General features: G+C 43.1%; 1 protein-coding gene and 1 pseudogene across 13 annotated transcripts in view; both read right to left on the bottom strand.

Annotated features, from left to right (window-relative positions):
* Positions 1-4059, bottom strand: part of ALMS1 (ALMS1 centrosome and basal body associated protein) — a 246366-nt gene extending 242307 nt beyond the window's left edge. For 10 of the 13 annotated variants that reach the window (XR_010337974.1, XR_010337975.1, XR_010337976.1 and 7 more), the window contains exon 1: positions 3748-4059. Coding sequence is in view for 8 of the 13 variants with exons in the window: in XM_064364240.1 (XP_064220310.1) it covers positions 3748-4059 (312 nt within the window). In the remaining 5 variants the exon portion in view is untranslated. The remainder of the gene's footprint in view (positions 1-3747) is intronic. The other 3 variants (XM_064364244.1, XM_064364243.1, XM_064364247.1) reach the window with 1 other exon arrangement.
* A 14827-nt stretch (positions 4060-18886) lies between these two features.
* On the bottom strand, positions 18887-19767 carry LOC105733287 (small ribosomal subunit protein uS2B-like; annotated as a pseudogene).
* Positions 19768-25592: the final 5825 nt, after the last annotated feature.

Here is a 25592-nt window from a genome sequence, read left to right as displayed (position 1 = left end):
ATTTTCTATTACCCATAGATAGTTCACTATTAGGGGTTGGGCATGGTGGCTCACGCCTGTAATCTCAGCACTTTGGAGGCTGAGGCAGGCAGATCACAAGGTCAGGAGTTTGAGACCAGACTAGCCAACCTGGTGAAACCCCATCTCTACTAAAAATGCAAAAATTAGCCATGCATGGTGGTGGGCGCCTGTAATTCCAGCTACTTGGGAGGCTAAGGCAGGAGAATTGCTTGAATCCAGGAGGTGGAGGTTGCAGTAAGCTGAGATCATGCCACTGTACTCCAGCCTGGATGACACAGCACAACCTAGTCAGGGGGTGGGGGTGGGGAAGAACAACAATAAAAAAAGATAGTTCACTATTAAACAGATAATAATTTTCTCACATTGGCTATAGTAAAAGTAGGTTAACTTAAAAATTCCTCCTCTGGTCCCTATCTCTCACCATATGCAAAGATTAACTCAAGATGGATTAAAGACTTAAATGTAAGGCCCGAAACTATAATAATCCTAGAAGAATGCCTAGGAAAACAGTTTATGATTAAGACTTCAAAAGGAAATGCAACAAAAATAAAAATGGACAAATGGAACTTAATTAAACCAAAGGGCTTCTGCACAGCAAAATAAACTGTCAACAGAGTAAAGAGACAACCTACAGGATGGGAGAAAATATTTGCAAACTATGCATCTGACAAAGGTCTAACATCCAGCATCTATAAGGAACTCAAACAAATCAACAGGAAAAAAACGACCCCACTGAAAAGCAGGCAAATATGTGAACAGACACTTCTCAAAAGAAGATATACAAGCGGCCAAGAAAACATGAAAAAATGGTCCACACCACTAATCATCAGAGAATTGCAAATTAAAATCACAATGAGACACCATCTCACACCAGTCAGAATGGCTATTATTAAAAAGTCAAAAAATAGATGTTGGGAAGGATAAGAAGAAAAGGGAACATGTATACACTGTTGTTGGGAATGTAAGTTGTTCAACTCCTATGGAAAGCAGCATGGAGATTTCTTGAAGAACTCAAAACAGAACTATCATTTGATGCAGCAATCCCACTACTGGGTATCTATCCAAAGGAAAATAAATCATTTCATCAAAAAGACATCTAAGCCCAGGACCTTGGGAAGCCAAGGCAGGAAGATCACTTGAGCCGAGGTGTTCTAGACCAGCTAGACTCCATCTCTAAAAACCAAACAAAAAAAAAGACATCTGCGCAAGTATGTTTATCACAGCGCCGTTCATAATAGCAAAGTCATGAAATCAACCTAAGTGTCCATCAACAACTGAATAGGAAAAGAAAATGTGGTATGTATTCTCATACATCATGAAATATTATGTAGCCATAAACAGAATGAAATCCTGTCCTTTGCAGCAACATGGATGGAGCCTGGAGGGTATCAAATGAAATAATTCAGAAACACAAAATCAAGTACCACGTGTTCTCACTGATAAGACAAGCGGGTACAATGGGTATAGAGAGACACAGAATGGGTACAATGAGTACACACAGACATAAAGACGGAAATAGACACTGGGGACTCTAGAACGAGGAGAGGAGGGGTGAAAAATACCTATCAGGTACAATGTTCACTATTTGGGTGACAGGGTCACTAAAAGCCCAAATCTCACCGTTATGCAATATATCCACGTTAATTACTTGCATATGTAACCCCTGAATCTAAAATTAAATTAAAATCAATTAAAAAAAAAAAAAAACTCCTCCTCTAGGCCTTAAGATTTGAATATTAATAGTTATTCAAGCAAGAAGCCTCAGGACAAAAGAAAAGTTAGGAGACCTAGTCAACAAGTGTGGCTTTAATCATGGTCTCTATGTAGATGATTTACAACTTGAAATCTCCAGCCCAGCCTTCTTCAATCTTCAAAACCAAACCCATAATCTTAACATCCACCCAACCAATTCCACCACTCTCTCATGGCCACCACCCTCACCATAAACCTGACCATAACTTAATATTGGCACAACCATTCAAACAATAACCTAACATCCGGCTACTTCACCTTTCACATCCCATCCATTATTAAGTATGATGATTTTGCCTCTTAAATATCTCTCAAATCAGTCCACTTTTCCCTGTATCCACCAACACTTCCCTATTCCAAAATGTCATCATCTTTTGCCTGGCAATGCTGCTGCAAGGGTATCCTAATTTATGCCCTTGACCTACGATTACTGCTCCCCAACCCACCTTGCTATCACAGCTGTTGCTACACTCTATTATACAGCTGATCTTTTTGAAACACCTATCTTATCATACACCCCCTTGTTTCAAGTATTTTCGTCGACTTCCCAAGGCTCCAAGGATAAAGCCCCTAAATCCTTGGCATAGCACACAAAGCCTTGCAGTCTGTGCTCCACCCACACGGCTTTTGGTTTCTGGAAAATGCCATGTTCTCTCTCACCAACAGTACCTTTTCATGTGTTTTTCCCTCAACTAGAAGGCTTTTTCCTTCCCCTTTGCCTGATTAACCTTAAACTGTCTTCAGATACCAGCTTTACCATAACCACCTCGAGAAAGCTTTCCCAGCTTCACTGACAAAGCCAGATTATCTTACTTTATGCTTTCACAGAATATTAGCACGTTATCAGTTTTACTTTTATTTATGTGATCATCTGAAATCTGTCTGCCTCCCTGTCTAGACCATGAACACAAGGAAGGCAGAGACCAAAAATGTTTGGGTTCACCAAGGTTCCTTAGCATCCAACACAATGTGTGGCACATGGTAAATTCTAAAATACATGTTCAATGAATTAAGTACCCCTGGAATATTCACCAGGCAAAACAACAACTAGTAACAAAAGTCTACACCATCACTGTCTGTGATGATGGAACTGTTCTATTATCTGTGCTGTCCAATATGGTAGCACCCAGTCTTGTGTGGCTGCCCAGCACCTGAAAAGTGCTAAGAACAGAGGCACAGAATTTTTCATTTTATTTTTAACTCTTATTCAAAACTGTAATAGTCCTCTCTTTAATTAAGATGTAAAGAGCCACACGTAGCCACTCTCTACTGTACTCAACAGGGCAGGTCTTCTTCCTCGAAAAGTAGTAAATTCAAAAACGGGGTAAGGGCAGTAAATTAAATGGAGAGTTATGTTCAAAACGATCTTCGCGGGCCCACCATCAAATCGGCTTTCTCCATTGTGTATTATTTGTGCTTTCTAGTTTTCTGGACTGTTCGGAGCCTCATCACAAGCTTCTTGCATTCCAAGCCCTGGGGAACTCCTCTGTTGCTACAAATGATGGTCCAAAAGAGGAAAACCTGCGGGGAGCGTCTCCAGACTAAGTGATCGCGCCGTGTACGTTATCCACGCTACTCCCTCAGGGGAGTCCTGCAATTCAGCCAAGCTAATGAGTTCACTGACTCCCCAACAGGATACTTCCCAGGCAAGCACTCGCTCCGGTCCTACACCCTTGCTCCTGTCTCAGCGTTTCTCACCCACACTCACAGGGAATGCAGGCTCCTCTGAACGTCTGTGGGAGTTCAAAAGGCCCAGGACTCACCGAGGGAGAGGAAACGACAAGTCTTTGCTTGTGGCCTGGGAGACTCGGAGCAGCCGGCCGGCACCTGGGCTGGAGTCGGGGCCGCCTACGATCCTCAGCCGCGCGCGTTTTCTCCGTCAGGCTGCGCGACCCGCGGGCGGGCAGAGCGCTCGGGGCCTACCCTCCACCCCGACCCGCCGCGGCTCCACACCCCTCCCCCGGCCCGCCTCACCTTCTCCAGGGAGGTCCGCTCGCCCTCCGAGTAGCGGTGCCGCGAAGGCGACGGCGGAGGCAAAATCTTGCCGGGGTGCGCCTGCAGCCAGGCCTTGGCCTCCTCGTCCTCCTCGTCGTCGGTTCTCTCTACATGCTGGTGCTCGTAGTGAGAGTCGGAGTTCAACTCCCGCCCCGCCTCTTCCTCCATCACCTCCACCACTACGACATCGTCCAAGTTCGCCGCCTCCTCCTCTACCGTCGCCGCCGCCACCGCAGCCTCCTCCTCCTCCTTCTCCAGCTCGCCTGGCCTTGGCAGGTCCTCGGGCTCCATGTTGGTGTCTCGCTCTGGGCGGCAGAGACGGAGGCGGAGGCGGAGGCGGAGGAGAGGGGAGGGGGGAGGGAGGAAAAAGGGGGAGACCTGATTGGCGGTTGTGGCAGAGCTTAGGCGCAGTGCCGCCCGCCGGGGCGGGGCTGGAAGACCGCGCGCGCGTTGCTAGGGACGCCGCGCGGAGCCCGGGGGGAAGGCCCCAGGGCGGGGGTTTGCGACGGGCGACGCCACCGCTTCGCCGCCGTCACCTGCCGGTATCTCGCGCACAGCACTGTAAGCTCACAATAAACTGGGGACTGGGCGCCTCCCAGGGGGGTGCAGACGGCCCCAGGGGAGTAGAGTCTAGTTCTCGGCTGGGGTGGAGTTTCGTCCCTGCACGGAGAAGAGATCAAACTCTGGAACTAACCCGTTATAATCACACTTGCAAATTACAAAGTTTTAAAGGTTGAGTGCCTCCTAACAGGTCAGGCTGTATGGTGGGGGCTTGAACCTAACGGTGCAAAACTGTCACGGGTTGTTAGAGGGATTCAGAAATGGGCACTGAATCCGGCATCAGAAAGATCGGAGTTTGAATCCTCGCATCACAACCTAAAGGGGTGTAACTGTATGTCTATAAAACGAAGATAATAGACCATCGCATAGGATGGTTGTGATAATTAAAGAAAATAATCAATGTGAAAGACTTAGTGATAGGTTGGTTATTGTACAATAAATCATTAGATGCTCATGGTTCTGAGACAAGTATTACTATTTCATGTCTGAAGAATCTGAGGCTCAAAAAAAATTTTTGCCCAAAGTTTCTTACCTAGTAAGTGGCTAACTCAGTATGCCATCCCAGGTACTCTGTTAGTGTAGGAATTGCCCTGGCCTAGACCTACCAGCTGATAAAGGATAACAGAGCAAATAGTTATACTGACAGTACATATGTTTTGGTGGTTTGTCAGTGACTTTGGAGTGCTTTAAAAACAAAGATTTCCTGACCGCTTCAGGAACCCCTACAAAATGAATGGCAAATTAGGGACTCTTGATATGCCATGTAACCAGATACCACCTATGCCCCAATAACCTATGGGAAATTTATTTAATTAAAATTTAAAAAATAGGCCGGGCGCGGTGGCTCACGCCTATAATCCCAGCACTTTGGGAGGCCGAGGCAGGTGGATCACGAGGTCAAGAGATCGAGACCATCCTGGTCAACAAAGTGAAACCCTGTCGCTACTAAAAATACAAAAATTAGCTGGGCGTGGTGGCGCGTGCCTGTAGTCCCAGCTACTCGGGAGGCTGAGGCAGGAGAATTGCCTGAACCCAGGAGGTGCAGGTTGCGGTGAACCGAGATCGCGCCATTGCACTCCAGCCTGGGTAACAAGAGCGAAACTCCGTCTCAAAAATAATAATAATAATAATAATAATAATAAATAATGAAAATAATCTTGAGATGCTTCACTATTACCTAAGGAAATAGTCATAATTAAAGTGGAGTCCAGCAAAACGTCTTATCCACAAAAGTGGAAACACATTGATAATGAGGCTGAACCAATGTTAGTGGGGCAATTTTAGGGGTATTGCCAAGGATATATGTCTTACCTATTTCAATGACCCAATCCTGGCAAAACTATAAAGGTAGAACATGAACTGGAGCCCAGTCTTGGAGTTCTGTTGAACACCTCTAAATGGACTATGATTACATGAGGATTATTATTTATTCTTAAGGGGTTTAAGGATTCTCCTTGCTGGAGAGCTGTTACTTTAGTGGTAGAAAAAAAAAAAATCCTTAATTTTGTATTCCTGAATGGGAAATCTCAATGTGTATCTTCAGTAGAAGGACACACATTTCACTGATACTGTTATTAAATAACTCTGTAAAGCTTTACCTTTTTAGAAACTCCACTATCTTTTTGTATCCACAAATTTCAGGAAAGATAAAGAGAACTAATAGAATTCTTAAAATAGTTTTTAGAGCTCTCTAACTTCCAAAGACCAAAGTACTTCCTTTTGCCTTGATGGCAAGAAGATCAATCCATTCTAATAAGTATCGCCTTCTGAGTTAATAACAGGCTTCCTCATGTATTTGTGAATTACTTCCAATACTAGATGCTACTAGTATAAGCTGCTGTCACTAATTGCTGCAGGGGACTCATAAGAGAACTCCTGCTTTATCAACAGATAGAAGCTGCATTCTCAAAGCACCTACCTAAGCAGGCTGTGAAATCTGGAGATTTGGTCTTCTGAAAAAGCATTAGAAAACAATTTTCCTTGAGCCTCAATGAAAAAAAAAAAAAAAAAAAAAAAAAAATTATCAGGTACTGTCAACAACTGACCCAGCAGTAAAACTATAAGACATTGATCCTTGGATTCATATGATACAATTAAAAAGACATGCATCATTTTCTCCTGGCTACTGGACATCCCATTCTATTGGAAGACCTCAAACTTAAGATTCTTGAGACTTCCCCAGAAGCTGCTGACTGCAGAAATGGGCAGTTCATACCCAAGACAACAGGACAAGATTAATTTTCTGATTCTTCCACATCTTTTATCCTACCACTAATCTTACTTATTATTGCATTTTGACACCCGTGATTAACTAACAAATTGATTTCTCAAGAAGACAACCCTCATCTTCATCCTGTTACTTTTGACTCTCTATGTTCTGCTACTTAAAATAAGTAATATTTGGCTGAGCACGGTGGCTCACGCCTGTAATCCCAGCACTTTGGGAAGACAAGGTGGACGGATCACGAGGTCAAGAGATCAAGACCATTCTGGCCAACAGGGTGAAACCCCATCTCTACTAAAAAATACAAAAATTAGCTGGGCATGGTGGCGCACGCCTGTAGTCCCAGCTACTCGGGAGGCTGAGGCAGGAGAATTGCTTGAACCCAGAAGGCAGAGGTTGCAGTGAGCCGAGATTGCGCCATTGCACTCCAGCCTGGAGCATGGTGACAGAGTGAGACTCTGTCTCAAACTAAATAAATAAATAAATAAACAAACAAACAAACAAACAATATTTGGCCAGGTGCAGTGGGTCATACCTGTAATTCCGGCACTTTAGAAAGCCAAGTTGGGAAGATCACTTGAGACCAGGAGGCTAACCTGGGCAATGTAGCAAGACGCCCATCTCTACAAACAATAAAAAATTAGCTGGACATGGTGGCATGTACCTGGAGTCCCAGCTACTCAGGAAGCTGAGGCAAGAGGATCCTTGGAGCCCAGGATCCCAAGACTGCAGTGAGCTGTGATCATGCCAGTGGGCAACAAAGCGAAACCCAGTCTCTTAAAAAAGAAAAGAAACACGCTCTGGAGTGTTTTTCTGAAACCATAGCTACTGCCCTTAAGGAATTGTTGACGAAATTCAATAGCTGTGCTTTCACAGACTTCATAAAGTAGATTTTCTTCTGTAGGTCACTTCTGGTACTTAAGCATTCCTCACAAAATTAATCCCAAACTCCAGTCTTATAAAAATTGGACCTTGACCTACACTTGAACAGAATATTTCCCTGAAGTCACTACAGTCCTATGAGAAAAACCTAGCCCTTCAGGAATAGAAACTACTATTGGGGCTATTCTTGATTCACTACTCAGGCCATTCTCTTCCAAGACATTCCAGCCTGCTTTGGAGAAACCTGTTTAACTTCATCCAAGAAAGCTGCCTATCTTGAGGGAAAGAAAGTTGGCTCGTTCCTGATATGCTAAATAGCCCTTATCCTCCCAATGCAGTCTGTACTTCCCTAGGGTATTACTTCTTTATGGGAGCATCTGGCTTGTACACTAACTTATCCTTTGTATTGAAGCTAATTGTTAGAGACCCTCCAGTGTTTACAATTACCACCCCTCCAGTAGACTGTGTTTCTCTGAGAAGAACACCCAGAAACCAATAAAATGAAGCAAGCACAGAATCACAGACTACTTGGGAGAACTCGCAGGCGGGATCACTGACTCACTTTTCATGTGTACTCTGCAAGTGAAATTCCCACAGCAAAGATAATACAACAAAAAAGAGGTCTCTGACCTTAGCAGACCTCATCGATGGCACAACTTCTGCTACAGAAGCTCAACAAACCACTTAAATTTGAATTCCTTAGCCAGAGTTTTCATGGATAATCATACAACCCTTGATTTCTTCTTATAAACTGAAAAGAGAAAAGCCTCGTGGCTCCCTAAAAACAGACTCAGCTAGATTCTGGGGCACGTTTTCATTGCCAGGATTTTAAAATCTGGGCCCCTAGCTTGAAGACTTTTTACAAAGATGAATAATCATTTTGTTTCTGGTAATTGATTCTTTTGCACTAGGTCAATGTATCCTGTCCAGAGCCCTAGTTTCTCCATAGCCATTGTCATATCATATGATTCCACAAATCCTACAACAGAAGGCAGAATTAACCCAACTACAGACTACATTTTCCAGATCAGCATAAATTTAGCAACAGTGAAAATCTGAATATCGTAGATTAATGGTCCTGTGGCCTGACTTTGTCTGCCCTTGACCAAATGGAGGACTCAGAAAATAAATCTAGGGTGCCTGGGAACTGGTCTGGCACAGGTCACTAAGCCTCAGTGTTGTCACAAGCTGACCTGGAATTCACCATCATCCCTCGATATTCTCCTGTTGAGCATAAACTATCTCAAGGAACACCAACATCACACAAGTTCTTTCTGTGACTGTGTAGAAAAAAGACAGGACAAGATCACTTCATAATCTTGTCTAAGCACAGACAAAACAACGTTAGTATGCAAATCAAACACCTCCCTTTTCCAGTTAATTTGACTGCTGCTTTTTTAAATCAATTATACCTCTACCATCACTGTAATTTTGGTTTTTTTGCTGTCACCCAGGCTGGAGTGCAGTGGCATGATCATGGCTTACTGCAGCCTCAACTTCGCTGGCTCCAGTGATCCTCCCACCTCAGCCTCCTGAGTAGCTGGGACCACAAGCATGTGTCACCATGCTCAGCTAATTTTTTTTTCTTTTTCTTTTTCTTTTTTTTTGATAGAGATGTAGTTTCGCCCTGGTGCCCAGGCTGGTCTTGTACTCCTGGGCTCAAGCAATCCACCCGCCTTGGCCTCCCAGAGTGCTGGGGTTACAGGCATGAGCCACTACACCAAGCCCATCACTGTATTCTTTTTGTCTAGATAAAATTTATTAGGATGTCCAATCATGTAATTACTGCCTCATCTTGACAGCATCCAATTCATAAAAAAGCAATAGCTTCTTAAACTTTCCCCCTAAAATCACCTAACACAAGGCAAATCCTGTAACTCCTAATAACATCCCAATACGGAGATATGTCATGATCTCCCATGCTGTGTGCTCTCCCTTGTTGCAGTGAATAGTGAAACCAACACGGTGTTGCTAGAGAACAATGACACATTAAACTAAAGGAAGCAATTATATAAGTTCTAGTTCTACACTAGTTTTCATTTTTATCTTTCTTTTAGGCATAAGGTCTTACTATGTTGTCCAGGCTGGACTCAAACTCCCAGGCTCAAGCAATCCTCTCACCTCAACCTCCTGAGTAGCTGGGACTACAGGCACATGCCTACACCCAGCTTGGCAGTTTTAAACTAACCATGAGTGGAATGCATTCCTGGTTACCAGAATTCTGGTTTCCACCCTCAAGCACAGTACCTCCTGATCAAAGGTTTACTGAGTACTTTCTAGAATCCAGGCACTGTGCCAGGAAACAGGAATGTTGCCTGCTGGTACCAACCTACTATGGCCAAGCAAGTGCTCCTGGTGATGTTTCCCTCTAGAAGCAGCAGGTATTAAGATGCTGTGTCAAAGGAGACAAGACAGGAGCTGAGGGTCCTGAGGATGGGAAAAGATAGGTGGAGGCCCATATGGAGCATGATACCTGCCCATATACTTTGAACAGAGGATCCTATACCTGGGACTCATAGTACAAGTTCCTGGCTATCCCCATCACAGGACTGCACCAAATGAGTACATAAAAAAGCCAGACAATTCAAAATGGAGAAGATTCCACTGCCCTACATCTAACTTAGCCACAGCCCCAAGAGACTGCTCAGACTGGACTTGCCCTCTCATGGTGCAGCCCTTTCTTCTTCCAGGAGCCAAAAGGCAAGGAAAGAAGGAGCAACGGTGGCATGCCCTCCTCTCTCCCCTACATCCATTGTTATTGCTGCCACCTTCTTCCTTCCCCTCCTCCTCTTTTCTTTTCTTCCTCTCCTTTTCTTCTCTTCCTCCTCCTCTTTCTTCTTTTCTCTCTTTGTTTCTGGATAAACAGACGATGGAAGAAAAAAACCTGTCAATTATAGAGAAAAATGTCTTCATTGGGGTTTGAGAAGGCAAGTATAAGACAAAGGGCAGACGTCAGGAAAAAGTGAAGGAACTGGTTCATTAAAACCATAAAGCACTGTAATGTGCACACTGCTACAGAGTCTGCATTTGCTGTGTTCCCACATATCCCCCATTGCTCACTCTTTTATTTGATTGTTTTCTGATCAAATGTCAGAGGTCTTCTCTGATCATCCAGTCTAAGATATAAAACAGCATGCATACCCCACCTCCTCCATCATTCTCCAACCCATGACTCTGCCTTATTCCTACACCTATCATTAGCTGACATTGCATATGTTTGTCTACTTTCTGTCTCCATTCACTAGAATGTAAGTGTCATGAAAGCAGGGAGCCTGTCTTTTTCACTTTAGCTCTAACACCTGGAATTATGCCTGCTGTATAGTTGCCCTCAATATTTGTCCACTGAATAAATACATAAATGCCCTTTTAGTACTCCTCTCACAAAAGAGACTTAAAGGGAAAAAGAGACATTCTCCTCCCCCATTTTACCATAAATGTCTGGAAAATCCAGGCACTTTGAGGGCTCTAAGACTTTGGTCCTGGTGCCCAGAGATGCCCAAGGCAGCTTGGACATCCATAGAAGAACATAAAGTCTGTCAGGCAAGAGCAGAAGCACTTGCAGAGGCTAATGGAGGAATTAGTGCTCCAGAGATTAAAACCACCCAAGAGAAACCGCAGTCATGCATGCTCAGCAGAGGCCAACGTACCTGCGGAAGAGGCTGTCCACTGCTGGAGTGGTGACAGTGCCCAGCACCCATCGTGTGACTGTTGGCTGGGCTGCTTGGGGACATTGTGTATGACAGACTGTGTTAAGGACTGGATGTTTGTGTCCTCTCAAAACCCATATGTTGATAGGGCACAGTGGCTCACACCTATAATTCCAGCACTTTAGGAGGCTGAGGCAGGTGGATCACCTGAAGTCGGGAGTATGAGACCAGCCTGTCTAACATGGTGAAACCCCATCTCTACTAAAAATACAAAAATTACCCAGGTCTGGTGGTGTGAACCTGTAATCCCAGCTACTGGGGGGTGGGGGGATGAGGTAGGAGAATTGCTTGAACTTAGGAGGCGGAGGTTGCAGTGAGCAGAGATCTCACCACTGCACTCCCGCCTGGGCAACAGAGCAAGACTCTATCTCAAAAACAAAAGAAAAAAAAAAACTTCATATGTAGAAGGCCTAACCCCCAGTGTGATGGTGTTTTTAGGTGGGACCTTTGGGAGATAATTAGATATAGATGAGGTCATGCAGGTAGAGTCCCAGTGATGGGGTTAGTGCCCTTTTAAGGAGAGGAGATCGAGATTGCTCTCTCTTCACCATGTAAAGACACAGCAAGAGGGTAGCCATCGACAAGCCAGGAAGAGGGCCCTCGCCAGATGCTGAGTCTGCTAGTGCCCTGATCTTATACTTCCCAGCCTCCAGAGCTGTGATAAATAAATGTTTAAGCCACCCAGTCTAAGGTCTTTGTTATGGCAGCCTACGATGACTACAACAAACTGACAATTCCCAGAAATACCTGAAGGCAGGTCTGACATTCATCTGGTGTGCACAAATGCTGTTCTGTTGTTAAAATACTGAGATACTTTCCCCTTTATTCATTGGTAACAGCCAATGCCCCAAGCACCCTTCCTCTCTTCACCCCCATTCCCTTCTGCTACCCAGACCTCCCCAGGATCCAAAAACTAAGGATTAATGCCTGGCACAGCTTGAGCCCTGTTTTGATTGGTCGATACACTAGTCATTCCAGGTGCTAAATATTTTTAATATCACCACTACCTGGAGTAAAGGAGAGATGAGGCCCTATTTGAAGACCAGAGCCAATGAACTGGGAGATTACTATTAACATAGACTTACCTGAAGTCAGAGTGCAGGTTCTGGTGACATTTTTTAATTTGTAAAAACATTATGGGCTGGGCACTATGGCTCATGCCTGTAATCCCAGCACTCTAGGAGGCCAAGGCAGGTGGATCACCTGAGGTCAGGCATTCGAGATCAGCCTGGCCAACATGGCAAAACCCCTCCTTTACTAAAAATACAAAAATTAGGGGGGGCATGTGGCACACGCCTGTAATCCCAGCTATCAGGAGGCTGAGGCAGGAGAAACACTTGAACCCGGGAGGCAGAGGTTGCAGAGAACTGAGATGGTGCCATTGTACTCCAGCCTGGGCAACATAGCAAGACTCCATCTCAAAAACACAAAATTAAAAAAAAAAAAACAACACTGTGAAACTCCAGCTTTCTGGAGCTGTGCTAAGGGCAACACAGGGAAGGAGTCTCTGAGGACCCTTGAACTTGGACCAGCATGGCAGTGATAGGAGTCATCAAATTGAGCCTACTACCTGTGAAAGATGAAGCTCAGGGGGCCACTGGGAACTGCAGGGTCAGCTGGCTGTCTCTTATCAAAAGATTCTACTTTCAATCCCATGCCTTAAAGGTTCAGGTTTTTTTAGTGGGAAAAGAGAATGCAGAGGCAAATAACCTGAGAAAGTCAGGTTGCAACAGCTATCCGGGTTACATCTCTCCATAACTCCTTTCCAATCCTAAGCCTCCAATGGCATTTACTTGTGAAAATAAATGAAGACTAATCAAATGAGAACAAGCAAAGGCTATTTATTCTGAACTTGCTATAGCAAGGGCGTCAGCCACTATCATTTGCATTTTGGCAGACTCAAAAAGGCAGACAGAGGAGTGGGAAAATCTTATAATGGGAAAGAAAGGAAGGCTTCAGGTGTGCCCTGATTGGAGGCTACTGGTATAAGAAGCTATAGGAGGGCTAACTAGAAAATGGGTATCTTATAGGAGTTGTTAGGGGAGAATATGTGGTTTTCTCTGGTTAGTCCTAAGTTGCAAGCAAAGACGAAAATTAGGGAATCTTTCAGTTATTAAAGTCCTTGCCATCTGGGGCTGATTATTATAATGATATTGTTTGGCTTCTTATATTGTTATTAGAGATAGCAATCTGGCTTCCTACAAGTCTGGCATAACAGGCTAGCTTCCTGGACTGGTTATTGTAGATATGGGTTGATTTCCTAGGAAGATTACAACTGGTTGTGGGTCAAAGATCTGCTTTTTTAAAATAGAGACAGAGTCTTGCTCTGTTGCCCAGGCTGGACTGCAGTGGCATGATCATAGCTCACTGCAGCCCCAGACTCCTGGGCTCAAGCAATCCTCCCACCTTGACCTCCCAAAGGGCTGGGATTAAAAGCATGAGCCACCACATGCAGGTGAGAGTTCTATTTATACATGATCTGGCTGCTATTAGTTTGTATATTCAGCCTTTAATCCTCAACAAATATTTATTGAGTAGCTACTAAATGCCAGTCACTTTGCCAGATGCTACAGTAACAGAAATGAAATAACATCTTCCTTGCTTTCAGGATTTACAGTCTCATGGGAGACATAGACAAAGAGTTCCACCTTAGAAATCAGTGACCAGGTTTCCTTGTATTGGACTCCTAGATTATCTCCCTGGAGGCAACCCTGGGAATATTTTTCATGAATCTAGTAATAAAATTATTTTCTTAGTCTGTTCAGACTTTTATAACAAAATACCATAGACTAGGTGGCTTGTAAATGACAGATGTTTATTTCTCATGGTTCTGGAAGCTGGGAAGACCAAGATCAAGGCACAAGCAGACTCAGTGTCTAATGAGGACCTGCTTAGACAGCCATCTTCTCACTCCACTCTTACATGGCAGAAGGAGTGAGGGAACTCTCTTGGTGCTTTTCAAAATAAAGGCACTAATCACCTTCTGACACAACCACCTTGGGGTTAGGGTTTCAACATGAATTTTAGAGGAACACAGATGTTCAGACCACAGTGATTATGAATTGAGGAACTTCAGCAATCCTAATAATAAAAATATCTTAAGCCTAGTGATTAAAATGTCACTGTTAATTGCACTGTTCTCTATAGTGTATGAACCAAGATTGGGATTGGTGGATATGGCAGAGCCATTACTCTGAATAAATTGTTTACCTGAGGTTCCTGCTGTGACTGCATGCAGGAATGACTTTATTCAAAGGTAATTCTTCACCAAGGTATAATGTTAGGTATAGGTAAGGAAGTAGTAATTAGATCAGCTGGTGCAGACAATCCCAGTGTCTACAGCTGAAAATACTTAAGCTATCCAGAAGCTCCTCTGTTGCAAGTGGACAGTCTGAACACCAAACTCATTTCTCCTGAGGCTAAGCCTTCCAAAGATAAACTGGAATCATTCTTCAAACACATCATCCTTTAAACAAATAGTTGTGTTTCTGAATTACACCAATATGTCACTATATCTTCTAACCCATTCTTCTTAGAAACAAAAGCACACAATGATGTGGAGGAGGGCTCTGGTAGAGAAAGGTAGGTCACAGTACGGAGGCTGAAACCACACTCAGATTATAAGTGGTATGGACAAGAAAGATGAAAACACAGACTGAAAAGAAACTGCCAGACAGGAAGAGAACACAAAAAGAGTGGTATTATAGAAGGTGAGTGTCTTAGTCTATTTTGTGCTGCTATAACAGAATACCACAGACTAGGTTATTTGTAAAACAAAAAGAAATTTATTTTGCTCACTGTTCTGGAGGCTGGGAAGTTCAAGAGCATAGTGCTAGCACCTGACAAGGGTCATCCCAAAGAGGACGGGCGGAAGGCAGAAGCAACTGCATGAGGCAGAGAGATGAAATTAGACTGAACTCATTGTTTTATCAGAAAGCCACTCCCAAGATAACTAACTCACTCCTGCCATAATAGTGTTAATTCATTCATGAGGTTCTGGAAGCTGGGAAGTCCAAGATCAAGGCACCAGCAGATTCAGCATCTAACGAGGGCCTGCTTCCTCGTAGACAGCCATCTTCTCACTCCACTCTTACATGGCAGAAAAAGTGAAGGTGAAGCCTAATCATCTCTTAAAGGTCCCACCTCTTAATACTGTTACTTTTTTATATGTAAGAGATCTGAATATATTAGTATACTGAGGAGATAGACCCCAAGGAAGGAAAAGATTGAAGGTAGAAAACAGGGAGAATTAATAAAAGCAGAGAAGATAATGAGTGATTCAGGTGGAGGGATTACCCTTAAACAGGAGAAGTATGTGGCTTTCTCACACAGCAGAAAAAAGGTAGGTGCCAGGCCACAAGCATCTCTCACCCAGACCACTGCCACTCTACTTGTTGGTCTCCTGCTTTCTATTCTTGGCCTTACAATCTATTCTCCATTCAGTGGCCTAAGTGAGCTTTCAGAATATATATGGATTCATCTTCTGCTATTACTTAAATATCTTCCAATGCTTCCTATTATGTCCAGAATAAAATCTAAATTCCTTAACTTTTCCTGTGTGCTTGGCTTTTGCCTACTTCTCCACCCTAATTCAGCACTTCTCTCCCTCTTGCTCAATAACTCTAGTCTCACTGGCCTTCTTTCTGTTTTTCAAAACCAAGACCTTCCTTGCCTCAGGACTTTGCACTTGGTCCCTTAACCCTGAACATTTTTCTTTCAGCTATTCTCTGAACTCATAATTCAGACCTCAGCTTAACTTATCTCATGTAAACTGCTCCTAGTTACTCATCGTGGTATTCTCTTCATAGCACATTTAGCGCCCTGGATTCATTTTATTTATTTTCTTATTTGAGAATGTCTGTTTTTTTCCACTAGAATATAAGCCATAAGAGGTAGGATCTTTGTTATTCTTTTTTTACCAAATTATCCCTGATGGCTGGCATATTATGGGAATTCAGAAAATATGTATTAAATGAATGAATAAATTGGTCAAAGTGATGAAGGTAGCCAGAGGATTGATCCAAGATCAGGAGTTGCAGAACAAGTGCAATCGCAGGACCAAGAGCAAGAGAAGGGTTAAAGTGATTTAATTGGAAGTCTGGAATAGATATTTGAATATTTTTAGCTGCTCTTCTTTTTTCCTATTGCATAGCACTCCTGGGGTATAGTGCTCCCTGACTCACCACAGAAGGGTCATCCCTCTGCCTGTCACCTAACAGCCAAAATGTGGACATGTGACCTAGATTCACCCATTTGGATATTCCCATCTGTCTGGGGGCTAGTAGCATTGGCATCACCTGGGAGCCTTAGAAATGCAGAATCTCGGGGCCCACCCAGATGTACTGAATCTGCATTTTAACAAGATCCTACATGATTTATACACATTAAAGTTTGAAAAGCACTAGCTTAGAACACATTCATACTGGTGCAGTTGAGAGTCCAGCAGTAGCAACATCCAAAGGAGCAAGGAGATATATCCTTATCAACTAGTTCTTGTGGCATACTTAGTCATGGGTCCTGCTCCCCACCCATCCTTGGTTCTTTTCTTTCTCCACCAGCTACTCACACAATGCTGTGTAATAAGCAATCATAAAATCTCAGGGACCTATAATAAAAAGCATTGTTTCTTGCTCATAGATATGCCAGTTACCTGGGGATATCTGTTTCAGGCTGCAGTGTATAAATTGACTGGAATATCTTTATTCCACCAGTCTTTCATTCTTCTGGGACTAGCAGGTTATCCAGAGAATGCTTCTTCTATGATGGAGGCTCTCAGGGTGAGTGGAAACACAAATGCTTCAAAGGCTAGAGGCATACTGTCTCTTCCTCCAATGCCTCAGTAGCCAAAGAAAATCACACGGGAAAATCCAACGTCATATTTCTCCCATGGAGGTTGATAGAGGATAGGAAATAAATTTTTACTGAATGACAAACCAAACACATGCCACCTCTTTTCCAAGCCTGGTTTCCAACTTTCCTACTGCTTTTTGAAACCCCTCAATATGCTTCCAGTAGTTTCCTTTTCTGCTCAAGTTAGCCAGAGTCAGTTTCTATTGCTTGAACTCTAAAACTCTCACCCATTCACAGGAGGAAGTCCAGGTCAAATAAGGAAGGAGGTGGAGCCCAGGGATGCAGCTGTCAGACCTTGGAGAAGAAGCACTTGGAGACTAGAGTGCACAAGATGGCTCAAAATGGATTAAGGATGAATGGAGAGATGGCAGATTTTGACCAGAGACTAAAATACTGGAGTTTAAGTGACTCAAGGTATGGCTACAGGAATGAGTTCCTGAAACAAGTCTCCTATGTGGTTATAAAAAACACTTAGGATTCTCCAGCAATACACACCAATAGGATATATAGATATAGCTATATAGATTTATGAGAGGAGATTTACTAGAATTGGCTCATGTGCTTATGGAGGCTGATGAGTTCCACAACAGATCACCTCCACCTTGGAGACCCTGGGATACTGATGGCATAGCTCAGTCCAAGTCCAAAGGTCTCAGAACCAGGGAAGCTGATGGTGTACCTCTCAGTCTGAGGTGTAAGGTCTGAGAAGCTGGAGGACTGCTGGTTTTTTGAGTGCTAGGCACTATAATGGATATTTTACAATCATTGCCCCCTGTAATCTTCACAAAAATTATCCAACGTATTTTACAGGTGAGGAAACCAAGGCTCATATTACGTTAAATAATTTGCCCAATGTAACCCAGCCAGTACAGTGGGGGTACAGTGGGGATTCAAGTCCAGTCTGACTACAAAGTCTGTGCTGCTTCCCATTAAACCATACAGTGTAGAAGCTTCTGGTGGGTCAGTGGGAGCAGGTAAGTCTAAGTGCTGGTTCTGTTGTGTAATAAGTAGAACATGGGAACATGTCAACCTCCCCTGCAGAGGTTGCACGGACAGTTGTCCTCAGGGACAAAACAGGTGTCAGTTAAGGATGGGATGAAATGAAAGGCTATATAGGCAGGGAAGTTTCCCTACAATTGCAACACAGGTTTGAAGAAAGGAGGTCAGCAGTGGAAGATGAGCCCAAGAGGAAGACTTACAGAAATAGGGAGATGAAAGCCCTGCCACTGCAGGAAATGGGGAGAGCTTGCATTTTTATATGGCTGACGATGAAGAAATATAGAGGCATGGAACTGGTTTGCATCAAAGACCAAGATCATTCTCTACAGGGGAGCAGTAGTGATCCTGCTAAATCATTAATCAGAGCATTTCAAGTCTGTATTCAAAATGCTACAAGAGTTTTCAAAAACACTCAGAATAAAATCCAAAGTCCTAACCAAAGCCTACAAGGAGCCTACATGATCTGCCTTCCACTGAAATACCTCCAGATTTAAATTCCTACTCATGCCCCTTGCTTACCTGACTCGAGCCATACTGGCTTCCTTACTGTTCCTCAATGTACAGAGCACACACCCACCTCAGGGCTCTTGCACTGGCTGTTCTCACTGCCTAGAACATACTTCCACAGAATGCTCCATCTATCAGAGGCCTTTTCTGATAACCCAACGTACCCATGCCCTTGCCCATGTTTTATTTTCCTTCTTAGCACTTATTAGCACCCAAATTTATTTATTTAGTTATTGTTTGTCTCCCATCCCACCATGAGAATGCAGGCTCCATGAGAAGGGATTTTTGTCTGTTTTTTGTTTGTTTGTTCGTTTTAGAAAATCATGTTTATTTTCCACCAGCCTTATTTCCATGTTGCTTAAGAGCCTGTGGAAGAACAGCTTTAAGCTCACTTAGTGGTTGTTCCTATGTATTCAGTGGCCTGAGCAGTGGGAGCTGCAGATCAGTCTTCCGGGGCAGGGTAAGCACTCCAGTCTTCAGCAGGGAACTGCTGAATAGGCACAGAGGGCACCTGAACACCTTCAAACCAGCCTGCAACCTCAGGCTGAGTAGCAGTGAACTCGGGAGGTGGAGCAGTCCATTCACCTTGAAATTCCTCCTTTGTCATGGCTTTTTCAGCAGCAGCCTGATCTTTCTTTTCAGTTTCTTCAGGATTTCTGTAGAAGCGGAGATCAGGCATGACCTCCTACGAGTGTTCACAGGAGATGGTGCCACGTATGCTCAGAACTTCCTGGGCCAGCCTCCACCACATCAGACCCACTGAGTGAGCTCTCTTGTTGCAAGGAATGGCAACATCTACATAGTGCAGAGAAGAATCTGTATTACACAGAACAACGATAGGCAGGTTAACATAAGATGCCTTTGTGAGAGGCTGGTGGTCAGCCCTGGGATCAGTAAACACCAGAAGATGTGGCTCCCAGAAGGCTGCCAGGGGATCTGGTTAGTGAAGCTTTCAGAAGTGAAGTAGCCAGAAATTGGAATGGCTCCCATGGCAGCAGTAAACTTCAGCATGGCCTGCTGGCCAGGATTCCTGGAAGATATGACACTGACATCAGTAAAGTTTTCAATGGCAACAATGGCACAAGTTGCCAGCAGAAGCCTCTCCCAGGTCCTCTTCAGATTTATGATGTAGATGCCATCACTTTTCCTTTTATAGATGTGCTGTTCCATTTGGAAGTCAAGGTTGGTGCCACCTAAGTGGGTTCCTGCTGCAGGGAACTTGAGGACATCCTCCTCTTTCATTTACAGAACATTAAAAACTCCAGACATTGTGAACATTTCCCTATAAGTTATGATGGCAAGCCAGAACAACATTGTATGGACCCCTCTCTGGGTAGTGTGAAAAGGGATTTGGTATGTTTTTTGTACTACTGCATACCTAGTCCCTAAAACAGCCACTGGCTTATAAGGAGGTGCTTGGTTAACACTGTGGAATGAAATAAATGGAGATCGAATTGAACTGGCTAGTCAAAAGATTCTGAATAGAACATGGGAATAAATGTGATTTCACTGGAGCTGATACAGATGTCTGCCTATTGGAGAACATTTAATTTCCTCTGTAAGCTGGCTCCTGGGGGCATTAGGTGGGCAGAAAATAAAGGGCATCTCCATGTGCTTGAGAGGGTGGAGGGGAAGTTGATTATAACCTGCCCTTGACTCCTGGTGGCAAAGTCTCCCTTTGGATGAGTCATTTCCACTAAAGACTAAGTTGATCCATTAATAGCTTCATTTTTATAATGCTTTTATAATCAGAAAAAAATTATAAAAGTTAATATATGGCATATATAGAGAGAGATCTTGTGGGGTTTTTTGTTTTGGTTTTGGCTTTGATTTTGGGATGGAGTCTCACTGTCTCCCAGGCTGGGGTGAAGTAGTGCTACCAGCTCACTGCAACCTCTGCCTCCTGGGTTCAAGTGACTTTTCCACCTCAGCCTCCCGAGTAGCTAGGATTACAGGCGCCTGCCACCACACCCAGCTAATTTTTGTATTTTTAGTAGAGACGGGGTTTCACCATGTTAGCCAGGCTGGTCTCAAACTCCCGACCTCAGGTGATTCACATGCCTCAGCCTCCCAAAGTGCTGGGATTACAGGCGCAAGCCAGGAATATGGAGCATTACTGAAATGCTATAATGTCAACATCATGTTCCCTTTTTCTCAGCCTGTGTCTCAGCAGTTGAGCCATTTTACCCATGGGGTGATTCAAACCATAGGGTTACTGTAGTCTTCTACTAGATTTTATTACTGAATATTTCATTCTTAGGGAGTATTCCAGAGGCTCACCTGTGCTCAGACATATTCTTCCCTCACTCAATTTTGTAGCAGTATTCCTATTTCCCTTTGATAATCTGGACTAATTACCCCAGCCAAATGGTAATCCCCTTTTAGGCCTCTTAATCCAGGTGCATGAGGAATACAAAATGATCAGGTGACAGTTTCAGTTTTCCATTCAGTACAGCCCTTATTTGTCCAATGGTGGAAACATTAATTCTTTGTGTACAGAGACCTCTAAATCAATAAAGCCAAAAATGGAAAGAATAGGAAGCAAACATTTTGTAAGTAAGTTGTCTTAGTCCATTTTTGCTGCTATAACAGAATACCACATACTGGATAATTTACAAAGAAGAGAAATTTATTTGACTCATGGTTCTGGAGGCTGGGAAGTCCAAGAGCAAGGTGCCAACATCTGGTGAGGGTCATCCTGTGCTGGAAGGCATCATATAATGAGGAGACATGCATGCAAGAGGCAGAGTGGGATGGAGGCTGAACTTCATGTTTTTTTGTTTTCTTGTTTTTTGTTTTTTTTATTTCTGAACTTCATGTTTTTACCGGGAGCCCACTCTCATGATAATTAACCCTCTCCTGCAATCACAGCATCAATCCCTTAATGAGGGTAGAGCCTTCGTGGACTAATCACCTCTGAAAGGCACTGGCCTAAATCACCTCTTTAATTGCTAAAATGTATTTACTAATTAAATTTCCAGCTTGGGAACTTTTTTTTCTTTTTCTTTTTCTTCTTTATTTGCTTGTGAACTTTTTGCGGACACATTTGAACTATAGTATGAGTCATTAGATATAATATTTAAAAATAACACTACCACTTTCACCCCCTTGATTCCCAGATCCATGAATTCTGACTGTAGGAGAAACAGCACCATAGATTATTAATAGTTACTTGTTCAGACCTTTTGCAGCACCCACTCCCCTTGCCTGACTTCCCCAGTTGTCTTCCACCTGGCTCAGTACCTGAGTCTGAATAGCCCATTTAACCATTCTGTATACCCAGTTGCTTCCAGGCAATGAGGCACATAAGATCAGCAATTTCTGCATGTGCCAGCCCATTCATTGCCTTGCTTCTTTCTTACCCAGAAATAATGTTGTGCAGAATATCATGGCCAGGAACAAGGTATCCAGTAATTTTGAGGATGGTGTTTGAAACAGAAGCATGTTGGGTAAGCAAGCAAGACAAATACATATTTAAAATAAATGTCTATTCTAGTATGGGCAATACGTTGACATGAATCCAGTAAAATCAACCTGCCACCAGGTGAGTGGCTGGTCTTCTTAGATTATGATGCCATATTAGGTGCTCACCATTGGTCTTTACTGCTGAGAGATTGGGCACTCAGCAGTAGTGGAAGCTAGGTCGGCCTTGATGATGACAGACCATAGAATTGAGCCCAAGCATAGCCTCCATCTCTGCTGTTATAGCCACTTAGCTCATAAACTCATTGTGCAAGCTGGGCAAAAGGCTAACTGAAATCCAGAGTAGCTAATCTCATCTGCTCAATTATTGAGAGTCTCATCCCCTGTGGAGGTTTTCTGGTGAGTATTCATGTTGTACACAAATATCCTCACATTCTGAAACCACACCTCTTTCTCAGACTCCCTTGTCCCCTGCTCTCTGGAGCTGTTTCTCCCAAGTCTCTTGTTTGACTGGCCAGACCATTAACCACTGCTTATTAATTGCTGTACATTCATACTTTTCCTTCTAGGCAAAGAGGAAATAGAATGTACCAATAAAGTTCTGGCCCATTGGGCAGATTTCTCTTCACCCCTGTCTTTAAGGCCCACTCTGAGCAGGGCTCTAATGCTGCTGAGTTCATTTCTTACTACTGACAGAATATTGTCTGGTGCCAGCTATAAACTAGTCTAAGGGTTTTCCTCTTCAGTCAGCTGGCCACAAGGAACAACCCAAGAGTCCAAAGGTGTGTCTTGAGGAATAGGTGGATTACTCTGAAATGCATCCAAAAAGCAAGATGAATTTGCAAATACATAGAGAAATGAACAGATAATGTGCAAAAAAACCAAATATAAGACTATGGGACAGGCACAGCAGCTCACACCTGTAATCCCAACACTTTGGGAGGCCAAGACAGGCAGATCATCTGAGGTCAGGAGTTTGAGACCAGCCTGGCCAACATGGTGAAACCCCATCTCTACTAAAAATACAAAAAAATTAGCCGGGCATGATGTTGTACACCTGTAATCCCAGGTACTCAGGAGGCTGAGACAAGAGAATTGCTTGAACCTGGGAACTGGAAGTGGCAGTGAGCCAAGATTGTGTCATTGCACTCCAGCCTGGGAAACAGAGTGAGACTTCATATCAATATAAATATGTATACATATATATGTGTATATATGCGTATGTATATGTATGTATACATATGCATGTATACACATATATGCATATATATAAAAGAATATGTTAATGATAGAATCTAAGTGATAAGTATACGGATGCTCACTGGACAAGTCTTTTTTTCTGTACGTTTAAAAATGTCTATAAAATGTCAAAAATAAGTGCACTGGAAATACTGAACAACCCGTTCATTTAACTGAATTGTGCCTCATATAGTTGTTTAAGCCCAATTGTATACATACTACTTCTGCTTGATGATGAGGTTCTGCTAGGCATACTCTATGTCAGGGCATGGTAAATCAGATAATACCCAGTTTATGCTGATAATTCAGATCTCACAGTCATTTAGTGTACTGTATTCAGGTGCTCAGTCTCTATCAGCCTCCAGCAAACCACAGCCTTGGAAAGAGAATACTGATTTTCCCAACAGAATTTTATTTTGCTCCAAAATCCTAAGGGGCTATGCTGTGATTCTTCTATCTAGGCTTTTCGCAAGCTTTATACATCATCCCAATCTGCCACAAATACTTCAAGGACTATTTCATACCTTAGGTCATAAGAGCTGGGTGCCAAGCAGCTTCAACAAGCCAAAATTTCTCTTATTCTGCAGTTCATTGAAGTCTGGCCCCCTTACAGTTTACTTAGTCAATGGGCTAGAGAAAGGTTACTAAGTAAATACAGCATATGTTGTCTCAAAAATCCAGAATAATCTGTCATGCATTGCTTTTTCTTAAAGGTAGGAATGCAAGGTATTTTTTTTTTTCATTTTGAAGGTGTTTTCAAAATGAAAAACTTGTTTTTCATTTCACTTATTCCTGATGAGACATGTATCTCATCAGAGAGTTGAGAATACCTGCTATTTCCTGCTCTCTGGTCCTATCAGAATGAATGTCATTAATATATTGGATCAAAGTAATATTCACTAAGATGGTGAGATACTCACGTCCATAAGAACCAAATTATGACCACCTTGAGCCAAGAAAATAGAGATAAATAACTGATCCTTCCAGGTAAAAGCAATTGCCTCTAGTATTATTTGCTTATTAGGAGATAGAAAAAAAGGCAATTTCAAGACCAATTGCAACCTTCCAGGTATGAGGCGCTGGGCTAATTTTTCTCTATTAAAGAGAATCACCAACTCTAACTGAAATTACTACCTGATTAAGCTTATGGTAATCCAATAAAATTCTCCAAGACACACACCAAACAGGTGAGTGAAATGGAGATGTGGTAAGCATCACTACTTACGAGTATTTCAAGTCTTTTATGGTACCTAATCCCCACAATTCCAAAGGAATACGATATTGCCTTTAGTTTGTAACTTTGATAGGGAGAGGAATCTCCAAGTACTTACACTTGACCCTTTCTACCATAATAGAAATGATTCCATGGATCAGAGAACAATGTTTATTTTTCTACCAGTAGCTGAATATTTCTGCTTCAACTATGAACCCCAGAACTAGGAAAATAAGCAAAGGATGGATATAAGACTCATTGGGCCACTGTGAGAAGAATGCTAGCCCAAATGTTATCACTTAGCTCTCATAAGTCCCATCCTGACTGGGGGACGACTGTGGAATTCAGTTTTCTCAGGGATTAACTTTGCTTCAGAGCCAGTAACTAATCATTCCTGAAAGATCTGGATAGTTGCCTTCCCTGGGGCTCAGTTACCATGGTAAATAGGCCTGAGTCTTCTTGGGAAAGAGGAGGAATAAGAGTTGTATATATCTAAGTTACCGCAGGGTTCTTCCCCAGGGTCCCTGATCTCTCCTTCATTCAAGGGGTGCTGGGTCATTGAACTGACTCAGAAGTGGAAAAAGGGTAAGGGACATGACTCTTCATTGGGATAGATTAAGTCAGGACTCTTTCCATACACATAAAATTTTTTTTTCTTCCAGTTTTACAGTTGAGTAGAACCTTAGTGGGCTGTCTGTGTATTTTGGCCCTGAATACCGCAGATTAGCCATCATCAAAGTTTCCTGTGGGTCAGCCAATTCTGAGAACCACTCTATCCCCAATGCCTGTTATGTAGCCATGCCACCTTTCTCCACTGGTTAAGTACTACTTCATGGTCTCTGCCACTGTGGGATTGGATCATCTCCACCAAAATCCAGGTGTATATTTCTATAGCAAAATCTCTCATCTGGCTCTTCCTTCTCCATTTCCATTTTTTTACATTTGTACTTTTCCATGCCATGGTGAAAGAAATATTCCCTGAGCCTTCTTGGGAATTTAATTTGGAAGGGAATGAGTGAGTGACAAATTCACACTTGATAAATCCACTCCAAAATTTCAAAAACTTACATCTTTTGATTTCCTTTTTTTTTTTTTTTTTGAGACGGAGTTTTTGCTCTTGGAGTGCAGTGGCGTGATCTCAGCTCACTGCAACCTCCACCTCCTGGGTTCAAGTGATTCTCCTGCCTCAGCCTCCTGAGTAGCTGGGATTACAGGTGCC

The sequence above is a fragment of the Aotus nancymaae genome, unplaced genomic scaffold (assembly GCF_030222135.1).
Source record: "Aotus nancymaae isolate 86718 unplaced genomic scaffold, 86718_ANA_hifiasm-v0.15.2.pri h1tg000057l, whole genome shotgun sequence".
Classification (NCBI taxonomy): Eukaryota; Metazoa; Chordata; class Mammalia; order Primates; family Aotidae; genus Aotus; species Aotus nancymaae.
The sequence above is the reverse complement of the archived record's forward strand: the minus strand, read 5'-3'. Positions and strand labels throughout refer to the sequence as shown.